This window comes from Hippocampus comes, unplaced genomic scaffold (genome assembly GCF_001891065.2).
Source record: "Hippocampus comes isolate QL1 unplaced genomic scaffold, H_comes_QL1_v1.1 scaffold14, whole genome shotgun sequence".
Lineage (NCBI taxonomy): Eukaryota > Metazoa > Chordata > Actinopteri > Syngnathiformes > Syngnathidae > Hippocampus > Hippocampus comes.
Genome location: NW_017805839.1, coordinates 616,088 through 636,938, shown reverse-complemented (window position 1 = coordinate 636,938; position 20,851 = coordinate 616,088). Strand labels below are relative to the sequence as shown.

The following is a 20,851-nucleotide window of genomic DNA, read 5'->3' as shown; positions in this document are numbered from 1 at the left end:
ATTGTCCCTCGGTGTCAGTGTGAGCGTGGATGGTTGTTCGTCTCTCTGTGCCCTCCGATTGGCTGGCAACCGGTTCAGGGTGTCCCCGGCTTACTGCCTGAAGATAGCTGGGAGAGGCTCTAGCCTGCCTGCGACCCTCGTGAGGATAAGCGGATTAGTAAATGGATGGATGGATGGATGGACTACTTGCAGTACGTGCATGTTGAATATTTTGGTTGTCCAATCAGAGTTCAGCCTCTCTGTGTTGCCATGTCAACCTTATCCACCTTCAGAATCTGTGCCGCTGACCGATGCAACTCAAACTATATTCGCAACGGGGCCGTTTGTTGAACCAATTACATTTCAAATTCAAATCACAGGGCCACCTAAGCGGCCCGTAGTCATGTCATCATCTTTTCGCCCTCAGATTGGTTTGACTAGCCAAACATGTGTACAATGATTTGCACATATTACAACATTGAATAATCAGCCTCTCATTCAAATAAAACAAGTTTTGTCATGCAATTACAGAAATAAATGAAACATGATGACGGTAGGATTAAAAGGTGGATGAAGTTGGTTCAAGCCTGTACCTCACTGAGCGGCGAAGGCTTGCTAGGCTTAACACGTCTTAAACAAGGGTGCCAATAAGTACGGAGGCTGCTGTACGTCCATATTGTGGCTACAATTGACTTTTTTTTGTTTGTTTTGTTTTCCCCCCATGTCATGTCTGGTGCTCCGTATTATTTCTCTCCACAACACTTGGAAAAGCTACAACAGTCTTCATGTCACCATATCTGACATGTCTAAGAAGGAATACCCCCCCCCCCGGCCCCCATAAAAACCGTCAGGGCTTGGGTTCACGGTTAACCCAAACTCGAAGCGTTGTTATCAGCAAGCGAAAATAGAGAGCGGACTTGAATTAGCCCTTAGGACTGAGGGGGAGTCAGGGGAGCAGCCTCAAATCTTTTGGAGGGGGTTAGTATGAGCAAGAATTTCTGTTTTCGCATTCATCCACATGTATTTCGAAAACGAACACGTGTGTGTGTGTGTGTGTGTGTGTGTGTGTGTGTGTGTGTGTGTGTGTGTGTGTGTGCGAGAGTGTGCGTTTGCTGGTGTGTGCATCTCACTCAGTCAATAGCTTGATCTCGTTGGCAAGCAGCGTGTTGAAGTTGTAGGCCGGGTCGGGGAGGACCGAGCCGGAGGCTTGGCAGGGGGGCGACTGAGACGGCTCGGCCAACTCGGGATCGCTCTCGCTGGAAGTGGAGCCCACGCTCATGTTGCACACAGCCTCCGGCAAGGAACCGCCGACAGTGGGCACGGGGCACACCTCGGGCTCGCTGCTGGTCTCGCTGGTGCTCGACACCACCGACAGCAAGGACATCTTACGGGTGAGGCGGTTGGGGAGCATGGAAAGGGCGTAGTCGGCGACAATGCCCGCCACGTCCATGCCGCACGCCTGGTCGAAGGCGATGAAACCCACGTTGGCGTTGGCCTCGCACACCACGAAGGAGCCGTTGTTGAGCTGCAGGAGGTCGATGCCGCAAACGTCCATGCCGAGGATGTTCGACACCTCGGTGGCCAGCTGCTTGCCCTGCTCGCTCAGTGGGCACATCATCCCCACGCCACCTTAATGACAGCAAACACATATTGCTGAGTTCATTCACGAGGCACCTTTACAGGTAAAGTCACTCAACTTTTCGATGCATCTGTTCACCCGGAGCTGAAAAATCACAACTTTCCGTTTCAAAGGACGTCCACTTCTATGCCTCTCAGTTGGTCTTACCGTCTCGACTGCATCTCTCTTGCAACCTGGTGAAGAGACACTCTAAGGGTTTATGTGCTCACGGCTCATTTCTTTGGCAGTCAATAGGTGACTACGTTAAGACACTGAAACAACAACTCTTTTTTTTGGAATAACCCTGATCAAGTAGCAAGTGGAGCGGGGGCGGTCCAGTGGTTAGCGCGATGACCTCGCAGTGCAGAGGTCGTGGGTTCGATCCCGGCTCGGGCCTCCCTGTGTCGAGCTTGCATGTTCTCCCTGTAAATAATAATAATCTGAGGACGAACGCTCCAAATATGTCACAGTGCATCACGACTCCAACTGTACTCAAAACTCAGCGCGCTCTCGCAGCACGAATCGCTTTGCGTAGCTCAGAGGAAGATATACCCAGCCTCTTGTGGGTACATTCAAGCCGGCCTTTGTTGCCTTTGTTTCCAAAAAAGACGTCATGGAGCAGATGGATCATCATGCTTGAAACAAGAATTGGAAAGAGGGTACGAATGTTTCAAATGAATGATGATAGTCAATAATTAGATTTGGGACTGATGCAGTCACTGAACACAATAAAACCATTGACCTCAGATCCTTATCCAACAAGCCTTAACAATCAGCAGACTTCTCCAAGTACATTTTTAACCAAATATTTAAGCTGTGGAAAAAATAATTGACTTTTACCAATTAATTCAAACACATTTGTGGCGAGGGACTTTTTCAACCCCTCTAGCGACTCCTTTTTTTAGAAAAAAAAAAGAACAAAAAACTATGATCACAACAGGTCAACAATGACGAGAGCAAGGGTAATATATATATATTTTTTTATCTGTTCCGAAAACTAACTTGACTTAACTGCATCAGTGCAAAAGGTACGGGGACATGGTTGTGTCCGCATGACACTGCTGGGAAAAAAAAAAAAAGTTCCAATTGTTCCCATATCCACTGAGAAAATACCAGAATGAAGATGATTCTACGCTATCCAAAACAATGCATTGCTAATTTTTGTTGTCGGCACTTCTAATATGAGAAGAGCATGCATGTCGGATTGGTTTCGTGGGAAGACATTGACTCTAGCCAATGCACAATGTAGAATCGCCAGCACAGGAATTGTCCAATCTCTCCCGCTTGACTTCTGCCTCTTCCCTAAGTTTGAGGAGCACCGAAATTCAGGCTGATTAGATGGAATTTGTAGCACGTGGATAACTCATGATCACAGAATGCATTGCGAACCAGCCAGCCATGAGACTTAAAACTCCTCCACTTGTGGCGGAGCTCCGCTCCAAACCCAATGGGTGCAATCTGTTGTTTTGTATCCAAGAAGCCAAAGCCTCAGGCTCGGATGCGCCGACACTATTTACAGCAGCTGTCCCGCTCGCAGATTGATAAAGTCAACAACCCGATATCTGACAACCAGCACAGATGAGATCGGGATCTTGAAAATTCTGTTCATGTGAATGATGAACAGAACCAATGAGAAGACACAAGCCCGGCAGTGCTGACCATGAACACCTGGAGATGATGCAGAGCAACGTCCAGGTCCTGACTGTACATGGACTGAATGACCTGGCAAAATAAGCCTTTGTCTCTCGAATACCTCCGACTTGGCATTGAAAAAAATTACATGGACTTGTTGGGCAAACGCCCATGGATCCGCAAAGCACACAGGGGTTAGTCGATTTTTTTTCAGGACCGGGAGAGACACAGTAATTCAGCGGTCCCCAACCTTTTTTTGCAACAAGGGCCAGTTTTATGTCAGAAAAATATTTTCAGGGACCGGCCTTGACAACAAAATACTATGATATGACTGTGGTATTTTCGAAACATAATAATAAACGCGAATCATGACACGAGGAACGTCCAATCTGGCCGCAACACTCTCTGGTCGCTATGGTCACGTTTAAACGTGCCTTCAAAATAAGATACGTAGCAAATACAAAGTGCATGCAAAATACGACTCACCATCGCCACATATTATGCAGAGTGGGCTTGGTGCGTGGGAATCTCCCGCTGAGATAAAGCCGTATTTTAAGTAGGACTCCTGACACTGTCTTATGAAATGTAGCCTTCTTTTTTTTTGAAAGTCGTAGGCTCCTCTTCTCTCGCCTCGTTGGGCCTTTTCCCCTTCCCGAAGAAATTTTCCAAAGACGCTTGTTTTTTTTTTTTTTTTTATACTCATTTTGCAAGATCCACGTGTCAAAGTCAAGGCCCGGGGGCCAGATCTGGTCCGCCACATCATTCTATGTGGGCCGCGAAAGCAAATCAAACATGTCACCTTCCATGATGCTTTCTAAAATGTCAAACAAAATTCTAAATTCTCATATGTAATAAATAAGAGCGATATTGGAAGCATTTTCTTGTTACCAAACCCCTCATGATAGTAACTTAAACAATAGTTGAATCAACAGTTATTCTTGACTCCTTTATATGGTTTCAGTCGTAACGGCCCTCCAAGGGAAACGGTAACTGAAATGTGGCCCGTGACAAAAATGAGTTTGACACCCATGTGCTAGCTCCTGGGTTTCATTTTAGCGGTAACCTATCACGTGACCGAGAAGCGCGCCTTCACCTGCGTCAAGCGTGACATACTGTGGACTGATATAACAGGGAATCCGGTCATTTTTCAAAATAAAACAACTTTCAGATTCCGAAACGAATAAAACGGAAGTTATTTATTCTTTCTGTGTAGCCCGGAACCAAATGACCCACGGACCGGTACCGGCCCGCAGCCCGGGGGTTGGGTACCCCTGCGGTAAGTCATTGTCCTTCCTGAATCCAAAAATTGACTCTGCTCGACTCACTCTTCCCATAGTAATAGACTTTACCGGGGTATCGGAGGAGTTGGCGGTCCCAAAGGAAAATCATTTTCCTCTCCGCCGTCTCAATTCGTTGCCACAGATATGACAAGGAGAGTGGAGGGTACCTTTTCGAACTGTTCTTGTGCTCTGTTGCCGGTACAGGAATATTTAGGAAGCGCTATGAAAATGCCTACCAAGGGAGCAGTTGCTCTGCATCCGTCCATCGGTGGAGCAGCGCAGCATGGAACCGATGACCCGGCCGCCCACCAGCACCACACGTACATCACGGCCATGTGACTCTTTGACATACTCCTGAAACAAGTAGGGGGTGTCATGACGGATCAGGTGGCACAGGTCTGTCAGGTGGTGCTTGTCACGTGCCAAGAACACAGCCTTGCCTGGGGAAATAGAAAAAAAAAGCAAAGGTGCAATTACTTTTTCATTCAGCGTAACCAGACCTTTGGTATTGACCCGCACGCGATTTGACTTTTGAGGAACTCTAATTGCGGTTTGATATCTTCTGCAAAGTCTTTGAGCCAAATCTGCTGAGAACGTCTTTTCTCAGTTCCTCTTCTCTAAAAAAATGGCTCGCGTGCTTTTCTAAGGGGGATAAACAAATGCTTCTCACAGAGGCAAGAAAAGTCTGTTTTAATTAGCACTTCTTCTTGCCAAGGCCTCTGACCCCCAGTACGAAAGCAAGGTCAGATCATGTGATCGTGTACTTGTGCGTGCGCGCGTGCGTATGTGCACATGGTGTCTCAGTGACGGGTCTAAATACGATGACGAGGCATTCTTTGGCAAGCACAAACTCACGGTGAAAACCATGACGCCGCAAATGTAGATAACAAGGAAAGCAAAAAAAATCACTGCACGCCGCAAATGTAGATAACAAGGAAAGCAAAAAAAAAAAATCACTGCCATGGTTTGAGGGTGAACTCACGCCCGGCAATTTGAACAGGACACAAACTCGCAAAATGTTGATATCTGCTTCCTTCATTCATTCCGTTTTTGTCATTCATGTTGGGCCCAAAATTCCATCGGAAAAGTGAAAACAAAACTAATCAACGTTGGCCTTTCGGAGAGGAGAGTTTAAAAAATAAAGACCGAGGGCGAGGAGGAAATATTCTTCACCACCGTAAGGGACATTTGACCAAATAGGCCCATAGAACGCTTTCTTTTGATAATTCGTCAGACCTGGCAGAAATCTCCCTCCCTCTCCTGTGCCCTGTCATGTGCCATCACCTCACTTCCCCTCGCAGCATTTTGAAAAAAAAAAAATAGAAAATGCACGTGTCATTAGTTATGTCACATACATTTGGAGCGTGCTTGTGCCCGTGCGTCACCGAGCGTGTCACGCTCTTTATTTTACTATGATTTTTTTTTCGATTGTGCAAGGTGGCTCTTGCTTTGAATAACTGGCAACTGGCAAGAAAGCCATCCTGTTAATTATTTGATAGCAAATCACGTCACCGCCCAGCGTGCCCGGAACATTTTTGACTGCGTTATTTGTTTAGTCACTCTGTTCATTCTTCTTTTGCACCGTGGTACTTACAGTATCACGAATAACCGAGGAGTGGAGCGAGTGCTTTTCACGGTGTGTGCGTGCGCGCATATGCCAGTGCACATTATTAGTCATATTTGTTCAGATTTATGCAAGGTGGCAGGGATAGGCCGCATTAAAGGAGCTGTATGTCGACATTGAGGGCACGCGTTGTGTGTGTGTGTGTGTGTGTGTGTGTGTGTGTGGGGGGGGGGAGCATCAGAGCACTCACATTAGATCTTTACCTTTATCTTAAATCCATCACTGTATTTTCTGAACCGCTTTATCCTCACAAGGGTCGCGGGGCATGCTGGAGCCTAGCCCCGCAGTAGGCGGGGGACACCCTGAACAACCATCCACGCTCACACTCACACCTCGGGACAATTTCAAGTGTTCAATCAGCCTGCCGTGCATGTTTTTGGAATGTGGGAGTAAACTGCAGTACCCGGGGAAAAGCCACACAGGCACGGGGAGAACATGCAAACTCCACACAGGAAGGCCGGAGCCGGGATCGAACCCACGACCTCTGCACTGTGAGGTCGACGCACTAACCACTGGACCATCGGGCAGCCCTCCATCTTAATCGTGCGAGCTAATGAATTCACATCGCAGAACATTCTGCCAATGAAGTCGATAGCAGGCGGGAAGTGAGCTGCCCGCGGCCTCCGTTAAACACGAACTTGCAAGCCCATGAAAGCGAGGCGTTGCGCGCCTTGTCTTACCTCTGTGTCCGCGCGCGTTCTTCACCACCACCGGGTAGCCCAGCGGCTCTGCCTCGTCAATCATCTTTCGAAAGTTGTCATGTCCACCTGAGACACATACGCAGACACACACACAAGCGCCACCAGATCACACAGAGGAACGCAACGTGTTAAAGGGAGCTTCATTTGATCTCTAAGTTCATCAATTGCAACTGAGTGAGCCCGCAAGGGGGGGGGGGGGAAGGAACCCGTCGCCATGGCAACAGAAGCCATCTCAAAACAGCAGCGTCACGCCGCCGCGAGATGGACGAGATTGGAAGTGAGCGGCCGTTGGAGCGGGCTAAAATCAAGTCGCCGTCATGCTTCCGCTTTCGGCGCATTTGCTCATGGCGCAAAGCTAAAACGTGTCATGATAAAATGCGTTCGGGACATCAAAAAAAAAAAAAATACAAAAGAGAATTATTAATGTTACTAAACATACTGCAGAGCCAGTGTTTAATTCTTTCCTTGTTTTCACATGGCTCACTGCTCAAATCTGGAATCCATTCAAGCGAACAGATGTGATCCACTCGGTCACATGGCTTTTTCCAGACCCACTGATTCACATGCTTTCCACCAGAGAGAGAGAGAAAGAGGAAGACAGGGAGAAAGCGGGGAGAACAAGAGGAGGGGAGGAGCAGAGGGATAGCTTATTTTGTTTTGAAAAGTCATGAGGGGACAGCGGGTCAGGCAGCAGAACTGTTACATAAGCTCTGTATCCACGCTGCATGGATTGCCTGGACTACACCGAAGAGAGACCAATGGAATGTAGGCCAAACATCAGCCTCTTTCTCTCACTCCCTTACGGCCCGAATCAGTGGTGTGCTCTTGTAAAATGTCATGTTTTCATTTGAGGGTTTTTTTTTTTTTGTACAATGAATTGTGGGGCTTGTCTTGGGTTTTTTGTGGGTTTTTTTTTTTAAGGATAAATGAATGCAAAGTAATAAAAAGGACATTTATACAGCATGATTCTGTCCATATATGAGCGGGCGTTGCCAAAGGTAAAATCTTTCATAGTTTAAAAAAAACTTTACTGATCTGTTGAAGACACGTGAGATCATCGCATGACGATGATGTCTCTCACAGGTGTGTTTGCTTCTGCAACAATGAACAAAAATACAACTCTGCAATGTCCTTGAATGACGAGTAGTGATTCTCAAGGCGCGGTACGAGGGTATTGGGTTTTATTTACACAGTGGTATGCAGTGGTATGGCCAAGTACACTTCAGCCGTATTCAAATTTTAAATACATGTGAATGATCTTTTTAATCTTTAATCATTGATCGGTTTTTATACGTTTTTTTTGCAATTTTCATTGACCTTTTATGTGCAACATAGCCTCGCTGAATTATGACTTACATACAATTTTTTCCCCCGAAATCTTCAAGTATTTTTCTGATAACATCTTGATTTTTTTTTTCTTTTCTTGTAATGTTATGAATGTGTTTCCATGTGATTTGATGTTTTTCCACGTAAAATTTTCACTTTATTCTTTTCAAAAATATATTGTAATATTGCAATTTTAGTCATGTATAAGCTCTTTCCTTTTTGATAAATAATCAGGCCTACTTCGGTCCTGCATTTTAATGCTGGTGATTATCGAGGTACTTGGAGAGCCCATTATTTCTTTCTTTCTTTATTTATATTTGCGTGTGTGTGAAGAATTTGAGAAGCTCCGGACTATTGGATGGGAGAGCGTGACTCTCTTTCGAGGTCCTATTTCAACACTCGTGTCGCAGCGAGCAGCGGAGCTGCAAAGGAAGAGGAGTAGTCTTTGTGGATGTCGCGCAACTTTTCATCCAGATTTTTCGTATTTTCTTCAAACGAGGTTGGAAACGCATGAATGGCGCCTCTGCTGGTTACGGGCACGTTGTCCACGCCATCCGTCGCTAATACAAATACACAGGAGAGTCCACATTCGAGCGGCAATGGCAATTCCCTCACATTAACAGACAAGCGCCTCGGCTGCGAAATTATAATCGCTGTTCTGTCCTGAAATGAAAATACACTTATGATTTGACTGTGTTCGTATCATCGTGCGACTGATTCTGAAAACATATGACATACATTTAAAACATGTTCCCGACAATATTACAACAAATAAAACGGTCGATGCATGGCTCACCATAGGAGAAGGTGTCAGGCAAAGGTATGCCGTGGCCGGCTAGCTCTTGAAAGGTCCAGAACTTGTTGACACAGTTGAGTATGGCCTGAGGACGGTTGATCAGCCGACAGCCCATCTTCTCCAGGTGACGCAGAACGGTGATGTCGCTGTCCGACTGCACCCACGGCGTGGGCACTCGTACCACCACCACCTGGGGATAAGATGTCACCGTTTCTTGGTCCACTTGCAGGCCTGTAGGGTCAGAGATGAGCTGGAGTCATTTGTTGAGGAAAAAGGTCCAACGTGCATTTTTTTTACAAGCGAAACTCAACACTTAAGGTTCTTCCAGTGTGGTTCGGGCCGATTAAAGAGGACATTTTTTTTTCCCTGGCCGGCACGGAAGCGCAGACATCAGTCAGCATCTGTTTTGGCTTCTCCCAGCTTGCCACGTTTAAGAAAGAGAAACGAGTTGTATAAGCGGCTGGTGAAATATTGCGGAAGCCATCATCTCCTGGTGGAAAATGTGACCTTTTCTGGCAGATGCAGTCCGGAGTCATCATCCCTGCAACTCTCGTTGCCAGTTGGCAGAGTTCAGGGCAAGGAAGCGGCACATCACGGTTACAAGGCTGGCAGTGTTAAGCTGTATGGAGCCAGTCGTGGCTGATGGTATGATTAGCTGCAGGCTGTCCTTCACCATCTTCTATCCTGTTGCGCTGGCAGATCCTTTGAGAGCGCCGGGCAGAAACGTTTTGACCGAAATCCTGACGGCATATCCGTATGTTTTCATTTGTTTGTTCAGGTCAGTGAAAGCATGCGCAGATTCAACTTGATTGTCTGGCCTAACAAGAGAGCTTGTTCACTGTGACAGCGACACACTGGACGCAGACTCTATTGTGTCACACGTCGGACTATGAAAAAAAATGTAGGCATGCATGAGGGGCGACTGTTTGGGTCAGTGTCAACAAACAAATCCCACATCATGGGGCCTTTTCGACGTCCATCGTGAATGAATTTAGACGAACGGAGCGCAACGGCATTCCGACAGATGTGAGGGAATATGATGTGACTCATCAGATGGGGGAAATCATGTGTACACACCGCTGTGTTATAATTGTCATGAGCCAACAAAATCGTTGTTGTATGGCTTGGATTAAATTCCACAAGGTTCTGGAACTCCTCTGAAGGGAAGGAGCGCATTCTTTAAAAGATATTCCCTCATGTGGTTTAAAACGACAACCATGTCTATCCTGTCTAATATCACTATTGAATGCTCCAATGTCTAAAGCAGTAATCGGACTTCACAAAAAAGGCGTATGGTTGTCGGGGAGTACAACATTTTATGACGATTGTGATTAATCATACAGGAGATCACTCCAATATGACTTTAGGATTTTATGTTTATTATGGAGGACGGCCCGGTGTTGAGTGGTTAGCGGGTTGATCTCAGTGCAGAGGTCGTGGGTTCAATCCCAGCTCCGGCCTTCCTGTGGGGGGTTTGCATGTTCTCCCTGTGTCTGAGTGGGTTTTCTCCTGGTGCTCTGGTTTCCTCTCACATTCCAAAAACATGCATGGCAGGTTGATCGAACACTCCAAATTGTCCCTAGGTGTGTGCGTGAGCATGGATGGTTGTTCCGTCTGTGTGTGCCCTGTGATTGGCTGGCAACCGGTTCAGGGTGTCCCCCGCCTACTGTCTGCCCGAAGACGGCTGGGATAGACTCCAGCAATACATTCTGATGTTTACGGTTGAATTTATGTCAACCAAATGCGGGATAAATGGGTCATATTTTGCCATATCTACTGTTGCTGACGATTGTTCTTAGTTTGAATAGTGTCACATGAACAAGTCGCTTTGAACATTTCATACAGAAAAACAAATTAAAGCATGTGTCATTTCTGCTGATATCAAATCACATTGATATCGGTATCGGACAATACCCTAGCCTTCAATATCGGTATCGTATCGGAAGTGAAAAAGTTGTATCGGGACACCCCGACAAAAAAGGAAGTGAGGTCCTTCGGATAGAACTTACCGGGGGACTTCTGAGGACATAAAATTCAGCTAGATAAGCAGTGTATGTACAAGGGTATTTTTTACGATGAGATACAATTATTTTAGTGTGCTAACCACTTTGCTTGTATAAATCTGTAAATTTACCCCTGGGGGGGATTCATCAAGGTTTATTCTATATATTATTGAGGGCAATTGTGTGTCAGAGAGTACTGAGAAGATAATAAGAAGGCAGCAGCCAGGAAAGGTCAAGGATGCTTTGTGGTCCTAACGCATGCGAAGGGGACAAGCGTTGCATGTGAAAATGTGTGTAAGCCATAAAAACAGCCCGCACCCTCCTTTTTTCCCCCCCTCCTCCTTCACAAAATCTCTGTACACAAGCAAAAGGATTCATGGTCGACTCTATTCAATCCACTCACACACTGCTCCGATTGTACTGGCACACAGAGCAATGCGAGCGGTGCTACAGTGGGAAGTGTAGAGAGGTGGTATCATCGTGTCGGACAGACGCTGTTCTGTGTTAACTGTGCTTTTTTCTATTTACAAAGGAACTGTGTCGAGACCAATGAGGCAGAGCATTGATTGAGTCTTTTTTTTTTTCATGCAAGGGATCATTTGAATGACACTGGATACTATGTGACTCCTGGGAAACATCACACGGATGCACCCATGTGATGGGCAACTTGTTTTTGAGAGGCCACGTCAAAAGTCTGGTTGTGCATTGAGCGATGGGGATGTTTTATTTTTATTTTTTTTTCTGTTGTTATGTTGATGTGGTCCACAGGACTGTACTGAGATGGTGCTCCGTTTGTAACACAAGCACCGTGTGCATTACATTGCAAGACACCAAATATCCACAAAGCCATCCCCAATATCTTTCCCTTTCATTTAGAAGGATTAAGGGAGACCAAAGTCGACACAAGAAACAGCCGTGGAATATTGCCGGTTTTCAAAGCGTGCCCTTCATAGACCAACTGGCACAATTATGATTTGACAGCTTTGGAACAAAACAGTCCACCTGTGATTAAGTCTCTGTGCGGATGGGATGAAAATTAAGGAGAAACATAATGAAATATTAATCATGTGCATTGTTGTAAAATTGCAAAAGGACTTTTGAATACTTAAGTATCATAAATTGGTTACATACCAACATACCACACAAACCGGATTAACGCAGAAGTCATCTTGAATGCTAACCATTCACTAATATACATCTAAAACATAATGTACAAACCCCATCCCAATGAAGTTGAACGTTATGTTAAACATAAATAAAATCAGAATATGATTTGCAAATCAATTAATTGATTGCACTACAAAGACAAGATATTGAATATTCGAACGGATAAACTTTATTGGGGTTTTCTCAAATAATTATTGTTCTTAACTTATAATTTTATGGCTGAAAAGCATGAAAAAAATGTTGGGACAGGTGGCAAAAGAGATGAGAAATTTGAGGAATGCTCATCAAACACCTGTTTGGAACATCCCACAGGTGAACAGGCTAACTGGGAACAGGTGGGTGCCATGTTTGGGTATTAAAGGAGCTCCACTGAATTGCTGAGGGCAAACAAGCCTCACCTCTTTGTGAACAACTGCGTGAAAAAATAGCCGAACGGTTTCAGGACAATGCAAAGGAAAAGCCGTTTATCAACAACACTCGGATTTGTCGCCGACTTCTCTGAGCCCGACGAGCTCATCGAAGATGGACTGATGCAAAGTGGACAAGTGTTCTGTGGTCTGACGAGTCCACATTTTAAATGGTGTTTCGAAATTGTCTCCTCTGGGCCAAAGGGGGAAAGAACCATCCGGATTGTTATGGAAGCAAAGTTGAAAAGCCAGCATCTGCGATGGTATGGGGCTTCGTTAGTTACTTACACATCAGTGAAGGCACCATCAATGCCAAAAAGTACAGACTATACAGAAACATATGCTGCCATCCAAGCGATCTCTTTTTCATGGGCGCCCATGCTTATTTCAGCAAGACAATGCCAAACCACATTCTGCTCGTGTTACGACAGTGTTTTTTCGTCGTAACAGAGTGCAGCCTGCCTGCAGTCCAGACCTGTCTCCCATTGAAAATGTGTGGTGCTTCTCAAAGCATAAAATACGACAATGGAGACCCCGGAATGTCGAACAGCTGAATAAGTACATCAAGTAAGAAGGGGAAAGGATTGCATTTACAAAGCTGTAAAAATTAGTGCCTTCGGTTCCCCAACAATTCATGAATGTTGTTAAAAGAAACAAGATGTAACACAGCAATAAACATGACCTTGTCACAGCTTTTTTGGAATGTGTTGCAGCCATAAAGTTCAGAGTTCATGATTATTTGATAAAAACAATGTAGTTTATCGATTTGAACATTAAATAGCCTGCCTTTGTAATGCATTTCATTAAATATCGGTTGAACATGATTTGCAAGTCATTGTATTCTGTTTTTATTTACGTTCAACACATTGCACTTTCATTGGAATTGGGTTTGTATTTTGTCTTTTTAATATTCATTCAGTACACAAACTAATCATGTAACAGGTTAATCTCGAGTTGCTCTTTCAGGCTGTTGCATGCAAAAACTTGCAGATGGCAAAAATTTCAACTAGCCACATTTTAAGAGCACTGGAACATCCCCGGGCAGAGGTTTTTTTTTTTGTTTTTTTTTTTGTGCAGAAGGTATGAACACCAACTCAAGTTGCAGTTTTCAACTATGTGACTCACAGGCAGCTGCTGGGCCTTGTTTTCATTTTCTGTTACGTATCATTTTCTGAACACTCCTGGGAGGTACTTCAGCTCCATCACGTGTGTGTGTGAGAGAGCATCAAATAACGTATACTTTCTCAGAGACAAGATACAAATGATTGGCAAACCGTTCAATTTCAATGTAGCATTGTTGTTGACCACCATTTTGTTCAGATTTCAAAATAAATTGTCCCTTGGAAAATGGAACTTCAATTAAGCAGTACCTGTGTTTTCAAACCGACATTAAAAAAAGATCGAGAGGAACTCAAGTTAAAAAAAAAATGCGCCTCCACTCGTCTAAACATGCTATTCAGTTTTGAGCCATCTCGGGAGGCTGACTTTTTCCAGGTGAAAGTGATGTCAAAGTGCCCTCCGGCTCACATTGTGAGCATCACAAATCATCATTTTTTTTCGGCTTGTTCATGTGACATTTGCAATTCAAGTGTGAGGGCACTTTGATGCCCGTTTCAGTGTCACATAAAATGTCAGCCTCCTTACGATGGCTGATAACGGGATATTCCGTAAATGCAACACTAATCAGAAGACTGTGTTTGGATTAGTGGAGGCCCATCGAACATATCGCATAGAACATTTTGACTTGAGATCCCCTTTGTTAACTGTACAGTAACTATATTAAGGTAACATTTAACATTCTGAATGGTCATTAAGTGTAAAAAGAAGTGAACCAAAAATGGTTTTCCTTTAACTATTTACCCTTGATTAACTTGGATAAATTTTGATGATAAATGAGTGTGTCATTAAAGTCACTGATATTTATTTTAACATTCATCACTTGAATGTTTTTTTTTTTTTAAATAGGTATATCGCTAATGTGAAGTGTAAAAACATTAATACGTGACAACACGCATATCAGCGACCCAGCAGGGCAGGATATTGTGGAAACGATATAGTGCTCATTATGTGAGGGGCATTTTAAAACATTCCAAGCATTCAAATGGGTACAACTGTATTGGGGGTCCTCTGCTCATCAAGAAATATATGGGTGACAAAAACATAACCTCCAATATGATTCGGGTCTATTGTGCGAGAAGATAGAATGACATTCACATTTTGGCGTTGGGGACTCAGTCGATCTTCATTAAAGCTTATATAACATGAAAGTTGTGCAATGGTTGGTGTTAATATTGGTTCCAGTCAGTCATTTGACGACATAAGGGTGATGCATTTGTCATCAATGCCTTGCTGGGCCTCTCCTCGAATGGCACTGTCAACAAATCACGAGATGTGAAATGTCTCTCGCCCTGTTGAATACTGGGTTTGTCTGCGCGTGGCTTCGGGAAAATCATTAGTCACCAAAAGCAAAGGGTATGTACACATGCATTTTCATGAGTCCTCCCAGCCTCAAACACAAACGTGTTTGAAACTTGATTTTCATGAGTCCTCCCAGCCTCAAACACAAACGTTTAACACCAAGAGTGAAACTTTAAACTGAGGCCAGTGATAGATAAACCTTGAAGTCGCAACATGTCACTGTGTTATCAGGGACTGCATTGTGACCAAGCCTAAAACGAATGTCAAGTTTTCGTAGATTAGGATGGTTAAATTGTATAAACTCATACAAGGAAAGACGTGTGTTGCTTGATTAAATGATATTACACATCACTGAAAATGTAATCATGCAAAGGAATTTAAACGTGGAAAATGTGCGTATGACTGTAGAGTATTAGCCACACCGAATTTCACAAACAATAAACTCCAACATAGCCATGAACATCTAGATGCCAATTCCTGCACCCTACTCAAATTCCTGGAACGTTGCATCATCCGCATCAGCTGTGCTGCCTGCTCCGTTAATCAGCCCACGGAGCATTTACATCAAGTTATATAATACTGTTGGAATAATATCGCTTTTTCCCGATCAAAAAATACACAGTTTTTGAGTGAAAAAAGGGGCATCCCGGTGAGATAATCCCTTTAATTACCGTATTTTCCGCACTAAAAGGTGCTTCGGCGTATAAGGCGCACTTTCAACGAATGGCATATTTTAGAACTGTTTTCATATATAAGGCGCATAGAATAGAAGCTGCAATAGTGACTGCTGTTGCCTCATGCATCCACTAGATGGAGCTACGCTCAAGGGAATATAATACAATACAATACAACCTTATTGATATTGCGCTTTCACAACCGCTGCAGCTGCAACAAAGCGCTTTACACAACATTTAAAATACTACGTCCAAGAAATCAGAATAGTGATCCATATATAAAGCGCATTGGATTATAAACCGCAGTGTCGACTTTTGAGAAAATTGAATACTTTTAGGTGTGCCTTTTATTGCTGAAAATAGGGTAATATGTATTCATTAATTTCTTTGTTATTCATATATGCATTACATAATTGGTTCATTGATTTATTGTAAATAATTTTTCAGAATGCTAAGTAAACAATTTGACATACATTCAACACTTTTTAAAATTTAAAGCGTATAATTTAATTTAATTATAATTCAAATAATTCAAAATGCAAATTCATGTTTTACTCTTAAAATGAACAGTATTACTTACACTAAATGCACAGTTACCCTAGACCTCACCTACAAAGTATGAATGACCTGGCCCATCTATCAGATTTAAGAATCAAATGCGGCCTTCGAGCACCACATTTTGCCCACCCTTGATGAATGGCCGTGTTACAGGTGTGAGGTGCAAAAGCTGCGCGTACTGCAATGCCAACCTGAAGACGTCAGGGATAAACTAAGATTCCTCCAAGAACGCCTAATCCACCCATATGTTGTTAATCTGTGGCGTCGGGCCTCAGGAGACATTTGCCGTGTGCGCCTGGAAGGATTACAGGTAACAGGTCGGCTCCGCTTGTGTGCACACAGGTCTAGACGGTGCTCCACTTGGCTGGGAATAGCGTTAACCAAGCTAAACTGTTCCACAATTAGCTTTGCCAAAGAGGTTATGTTGTTTGTCATCTATTTGTTTGTGCCCTACTGAGTCTACGAAGTCTTTTCATATGTTAGGCGGCAGATATCCTTTCAAGGGGATCCCCTCGAATTATTGGAAAGACTCTCGTCATCGATGATGCCAAATACAAGTAATATTGAATGCGTTTCAGACGTATACCACCTTAAAAAAAAGGCACAATTAATCAGGTAATGGCTAATTTATGCATACGATTTTGACCTGCTTGCATCAATTTGATTCACTTCAGGGAAATTTACAGTAAATCATTGATTTATATATATATATATATATATATATATATATATAAATATATATATATATAATGAATCAACTCTCTCTTGTCTGACAAGTGCAGTAATTATGTGGTCACGGTCTCAATACAGACATTCATTTAAAACATGTCACAGATGTGCCTGTGCCCGCCTCTTATTTTCAAATATTAACTGTTACACAAGTGTAAAAGAAAAAGCATACTGTAAAACTATATATATATATATATAAATATATATATATATAATGAATCAACTCTCTCTTGTCTGACAAGTGCAGTAATTAGGTGGTCACGGTCTCAATACAGACATTCATTTAAAACATGTCACAGATGTGCCTGTGCCCGCCTCTTATTTTCAAATATTAACTGTTACACAAGTGTAAAAGAAAAAGCATACTGTAAAACGTTTAAACACTCACTGTCACACTTAGTTCACAACTGACGAAAAGCATACAGTAGCATTTTTGGATCTAGCTAGCATTTTTGTATGTAGCTAGCCAGACAGCGGCTAACCAGGAGTACACATTTTTGAAAGCCTATTTGGACACCCCATGTTGCGTTCAAAATCTTCTCCCAAGTGCCAGTGCCAATGGCAGCAGACAACATTAATGTGTTAATTGAGACACATTCAAATCCCTCATCCGATGACTCAAGTCCATTTTGCACTGTGCTGATGAATTCCATGCATGTCTGTTGGGTGGGATCCTACTGTCACCATCACATGATAGAGCACAAGTCAGGGCCTTGAAACGTGGTCTCATAATATCGCGGACACCTGCATTACTGGGGGTTTGGCATTCGCAATTTTTTTTTCGGGGAACCTATCCTCAGGTATTCAAGAAAAAACACTTGCCTTTTTTTCGATTTTCTGTAACCTGGCAAATTACGTTTGAGAATGTTTATTTTCCAACCGAAATATGTCTTCACTATGGATGACATGTATTGTATTGGACAGTTTCTTGAATTGGGTATGAAAAAAACAAAAAAACATCAAACTTAATGTGAGCCTGAAACAGACCAACAAAAACATCGAACTAGTTGTCCGCTCAGCCAAATTTCTGCAGCGAAAGGCAAAAAGTTGTTTTCAGTCGACTGAATTTTCGTCTCCACACATGCTTACTTGCTCATCAAATCAGATGAGCACAATTTGATGTTATGTATTCTGTTGTATTATGTTTGGCATTTTATGTTAAATGTTGTGTAAAGCGCCTTGTAGCTGCAGCTGTTGCAAAAGTGCTATACAAATAAAGATATATTGTAAATGTCAAAAAAAAAAAAACAACAACCTACGAACTGCTTTACGTTTTGAACGATGAAATTAGTTCAAAATGTTTTTGATATGAACTATGAACTGAACTAGACCATTAAAAAAAACTGCGAACTGAACTTCAAACCAGGTTGCGTTAGAAAATTAACCATCACAATTTCTCACAGTAAAATAAATACCGTAAAGCAGTGTTTTTCAAACCTTGTGCGTTTGTCAGGTGTGCCGCGGGAAAATATCCAATTTGTATGCCTGTGCGGTCCATCGCCCAGAAAATAATCATGTAGTACCCTCCAATACCGCTAGAGAGCAGCAACAGCTCGCCAATTGCCTTGTGTTTCGACCACTAGAGACAAGCGAATTTGTGCCGCATGAATGCAGGACGACAGTGAAACAATAAATATGAACGATTATAATATACTTTTTTCTTCGTGTTCATTTGATTCCAATTCAAGCTGCTATAACGTCATTCTTCAATGTTAAAAATGGTTATAGGAACAATATAACACGTTCGTTGTAAAAATAAGTTATTATTTTTTTCACACTTTCAGCTAGTGGTGTGCCGCGAGATTTTTCCAATGAAATAAGTGTGCCTTGGCCCAAAAAAGTTTGAAAAACACTGCCGTAAAGCACTGTGAATTTCAACAATCATGCTAAGCGGAGCAACATCCCACTTGATTCTGATGTAATTAACAAAGGCCTTTGTTCCGAGTCGTGGTCAGAAGAAATCTTATTAGCGACAGGCAGCATCCCCTCGGTGACGAGGCGCTGGGAAAAAGTAGGTTAGGCGGTCACACATTTGCTTTCATTACGCCTCGGAGGCGTACAGGGCTACACCACCACCACCACCAACAGACCACTGTTGGGGGCAATGTGAGGTGGTGGCCAAGGGTTGCGGCCATGGCCACCCCTTGTCACTCTCTGTCCACCCCCCCACCGGGCCAGCACCCATTTCGAGGCGAAGATTTTGATACCTCGGGCTTTTCTGAGTATTCTTCCATAACCTTGATACTCTGCCACAATTCATTTAGAGTGAGCGTATATTTCAAGAGAAATTGATCCGAATGCAAATGAAAAAAAAAAACATCTTTTGATTCTTACAGTCAATATAAACTAAAACCTATTTTAACAAAATGTTTGATGAAATAAAATGCACACACGTACCAACGTAACCTTGCACTCATAATACAAGCAGGAACAAATGATAGTAAAAAGCAATGTTTAAAGTTGTGAAGCATTAAGAGTGTTTAGTGTTACTGTGCTTTTTTAGATATGATGAGCAGTGGTCAGCACGTCAATCTCTAAATCACCATGCAGTTACTATTTCAGGCTGGCCCAGTCTGTCTGATTTGTCGGTGAGACAACCGGCGTCAAAAATGTACTTAACGGTACAAAGTCACAGGCAGGTGTCGCACAAGCAGCTACACAAGTTGTCGTCGACGGGTCATCATGCACCAAAACATAGTTGGCGACGGGAGGCGAATGTGAATGCTGAAATTTACTCTCCAGTAAATTAAGCTCAGCAGAACATTGGGTTTTACTTAAAACTTGTTCCTGTTTGATTAAAACTGTGATGGCCATAGTTCTGGTTATGTGTGAATTTTACTTAATGAAAACGTGACTGTGGACGGTGTGGAAAAAAAAAAATGATGCACACATGCACGCACACACAGCCACCCCTGACCACCCTTCAATGAGTTATTGTGCCACCCTGACTACGCCCCTGGTGAGTGCAACAATACATGATGTGTAACTGCACTTACCCAATTGTCCCTCGCTGATGGTGAGGACGATCTGATCCATGAGAAGAGAACGGAATTCCACATCCTCCTCGGCGCAGCGCTCCTTCAATGCCCGGAGGATCTGAATTTGGGGATACTCCTGGCTGATACGTCGGTCGGTCACGAACCAAAGGCGGGAGCACATTACGGAAGGCTCGTGGTCCCCCCTCCCTCCCCAAATAAAAGTGAGTCCAAAAGAGTTGTAGCTGCTGTGAGGGGAGGAAGGGAGGGGGGGGAAGGGACACCGGGGGTTGGGCGGCTGTGAAAAATAGCACCGGGATGCTCACACAATGGAGCTCTGGCGCGGCTCGCCACGACCAACCAGCTAGGATGAAGACTCTTTATCACCTTTGTTTCCTTTCATTAGCGGCCATTCAGCAACGTCAAGACCGCAAATAATGTCCGCCCAAACTTGTCTTTTTAACCGATCTATGGCCTTGTGGCACGGAACAAGCTCGCCACACGGTGTCTCCGGAACGTCAGCCGAGCGATGAACTTGCCCCGAAAACGAATCGCACATTCGTCGGCTGGCCTCCGCGGTGCTCCGTGGGCGGCTATCCACGCAGTACTGGTGCTGAAAAGTGCACGCCGCCTTATTGTAGCGTAGACAAGTCGGACGCGATATGTATACAACTCAGCTCCTCCTCGTGCACAGCCAGGGCTGGTCTCAAAATAAAAATGATGGGGATGCTGTCAACCAATCACAAGCCGCAGCCAGCGTCCTTGTTTAACGGTGCGCGAAGAATAGTGGGCGTGGTGATTCCATAAGAGCCAATGGGATGCCTTTTCGTCACAAGAAGGCCGAGCCTGGTTGAGGGCGCGCAGCGTTAAGGCGTCACTCAGTGCGAGAAGGCTCCAGTGCGCGCTCCTCCTCCAGAACCGGTTCAGACCAGACTTTGCGGCCAGGCTAGGATCTGGTGAAAGA

General features: G+C 43.8%; 1 protein-coding gene across 1 annotated transcript; it reads right to left on the bottom strand.

Annotated features, from left to right (window-relative positions):
* Positions 1 to 215: 215 nt before the first annotated feature.
* rimkla (ribosomal modification protein rimK-like family member A) lies at positions 216 to 20,618 on the bottom strand. Its single transcript, XM_019887945.1, has 5 exons — positions 19,909 to 20,618; positions 8,957 to 9,187; positions 6,814 to 6,900; positions 4,746 to 4,949; positions 216 to 1,608 (listed from the first exon to the last, which is right to left on the bottom strand). Exons 1-5 carry the CDS (start codon positions 20,069 to 20,071, stop codon positions 1,106 to 1,108), a joined length of 1,188 nt encoding a protein of 395 aa, XP_019743504.1. The 5' UTR covers positions 20,072 to 20,618; the 3' UTR covers positions 216 to 1,105.
* Positions 20,619 to 20,851: the final 233 nt, after the last annotated feature.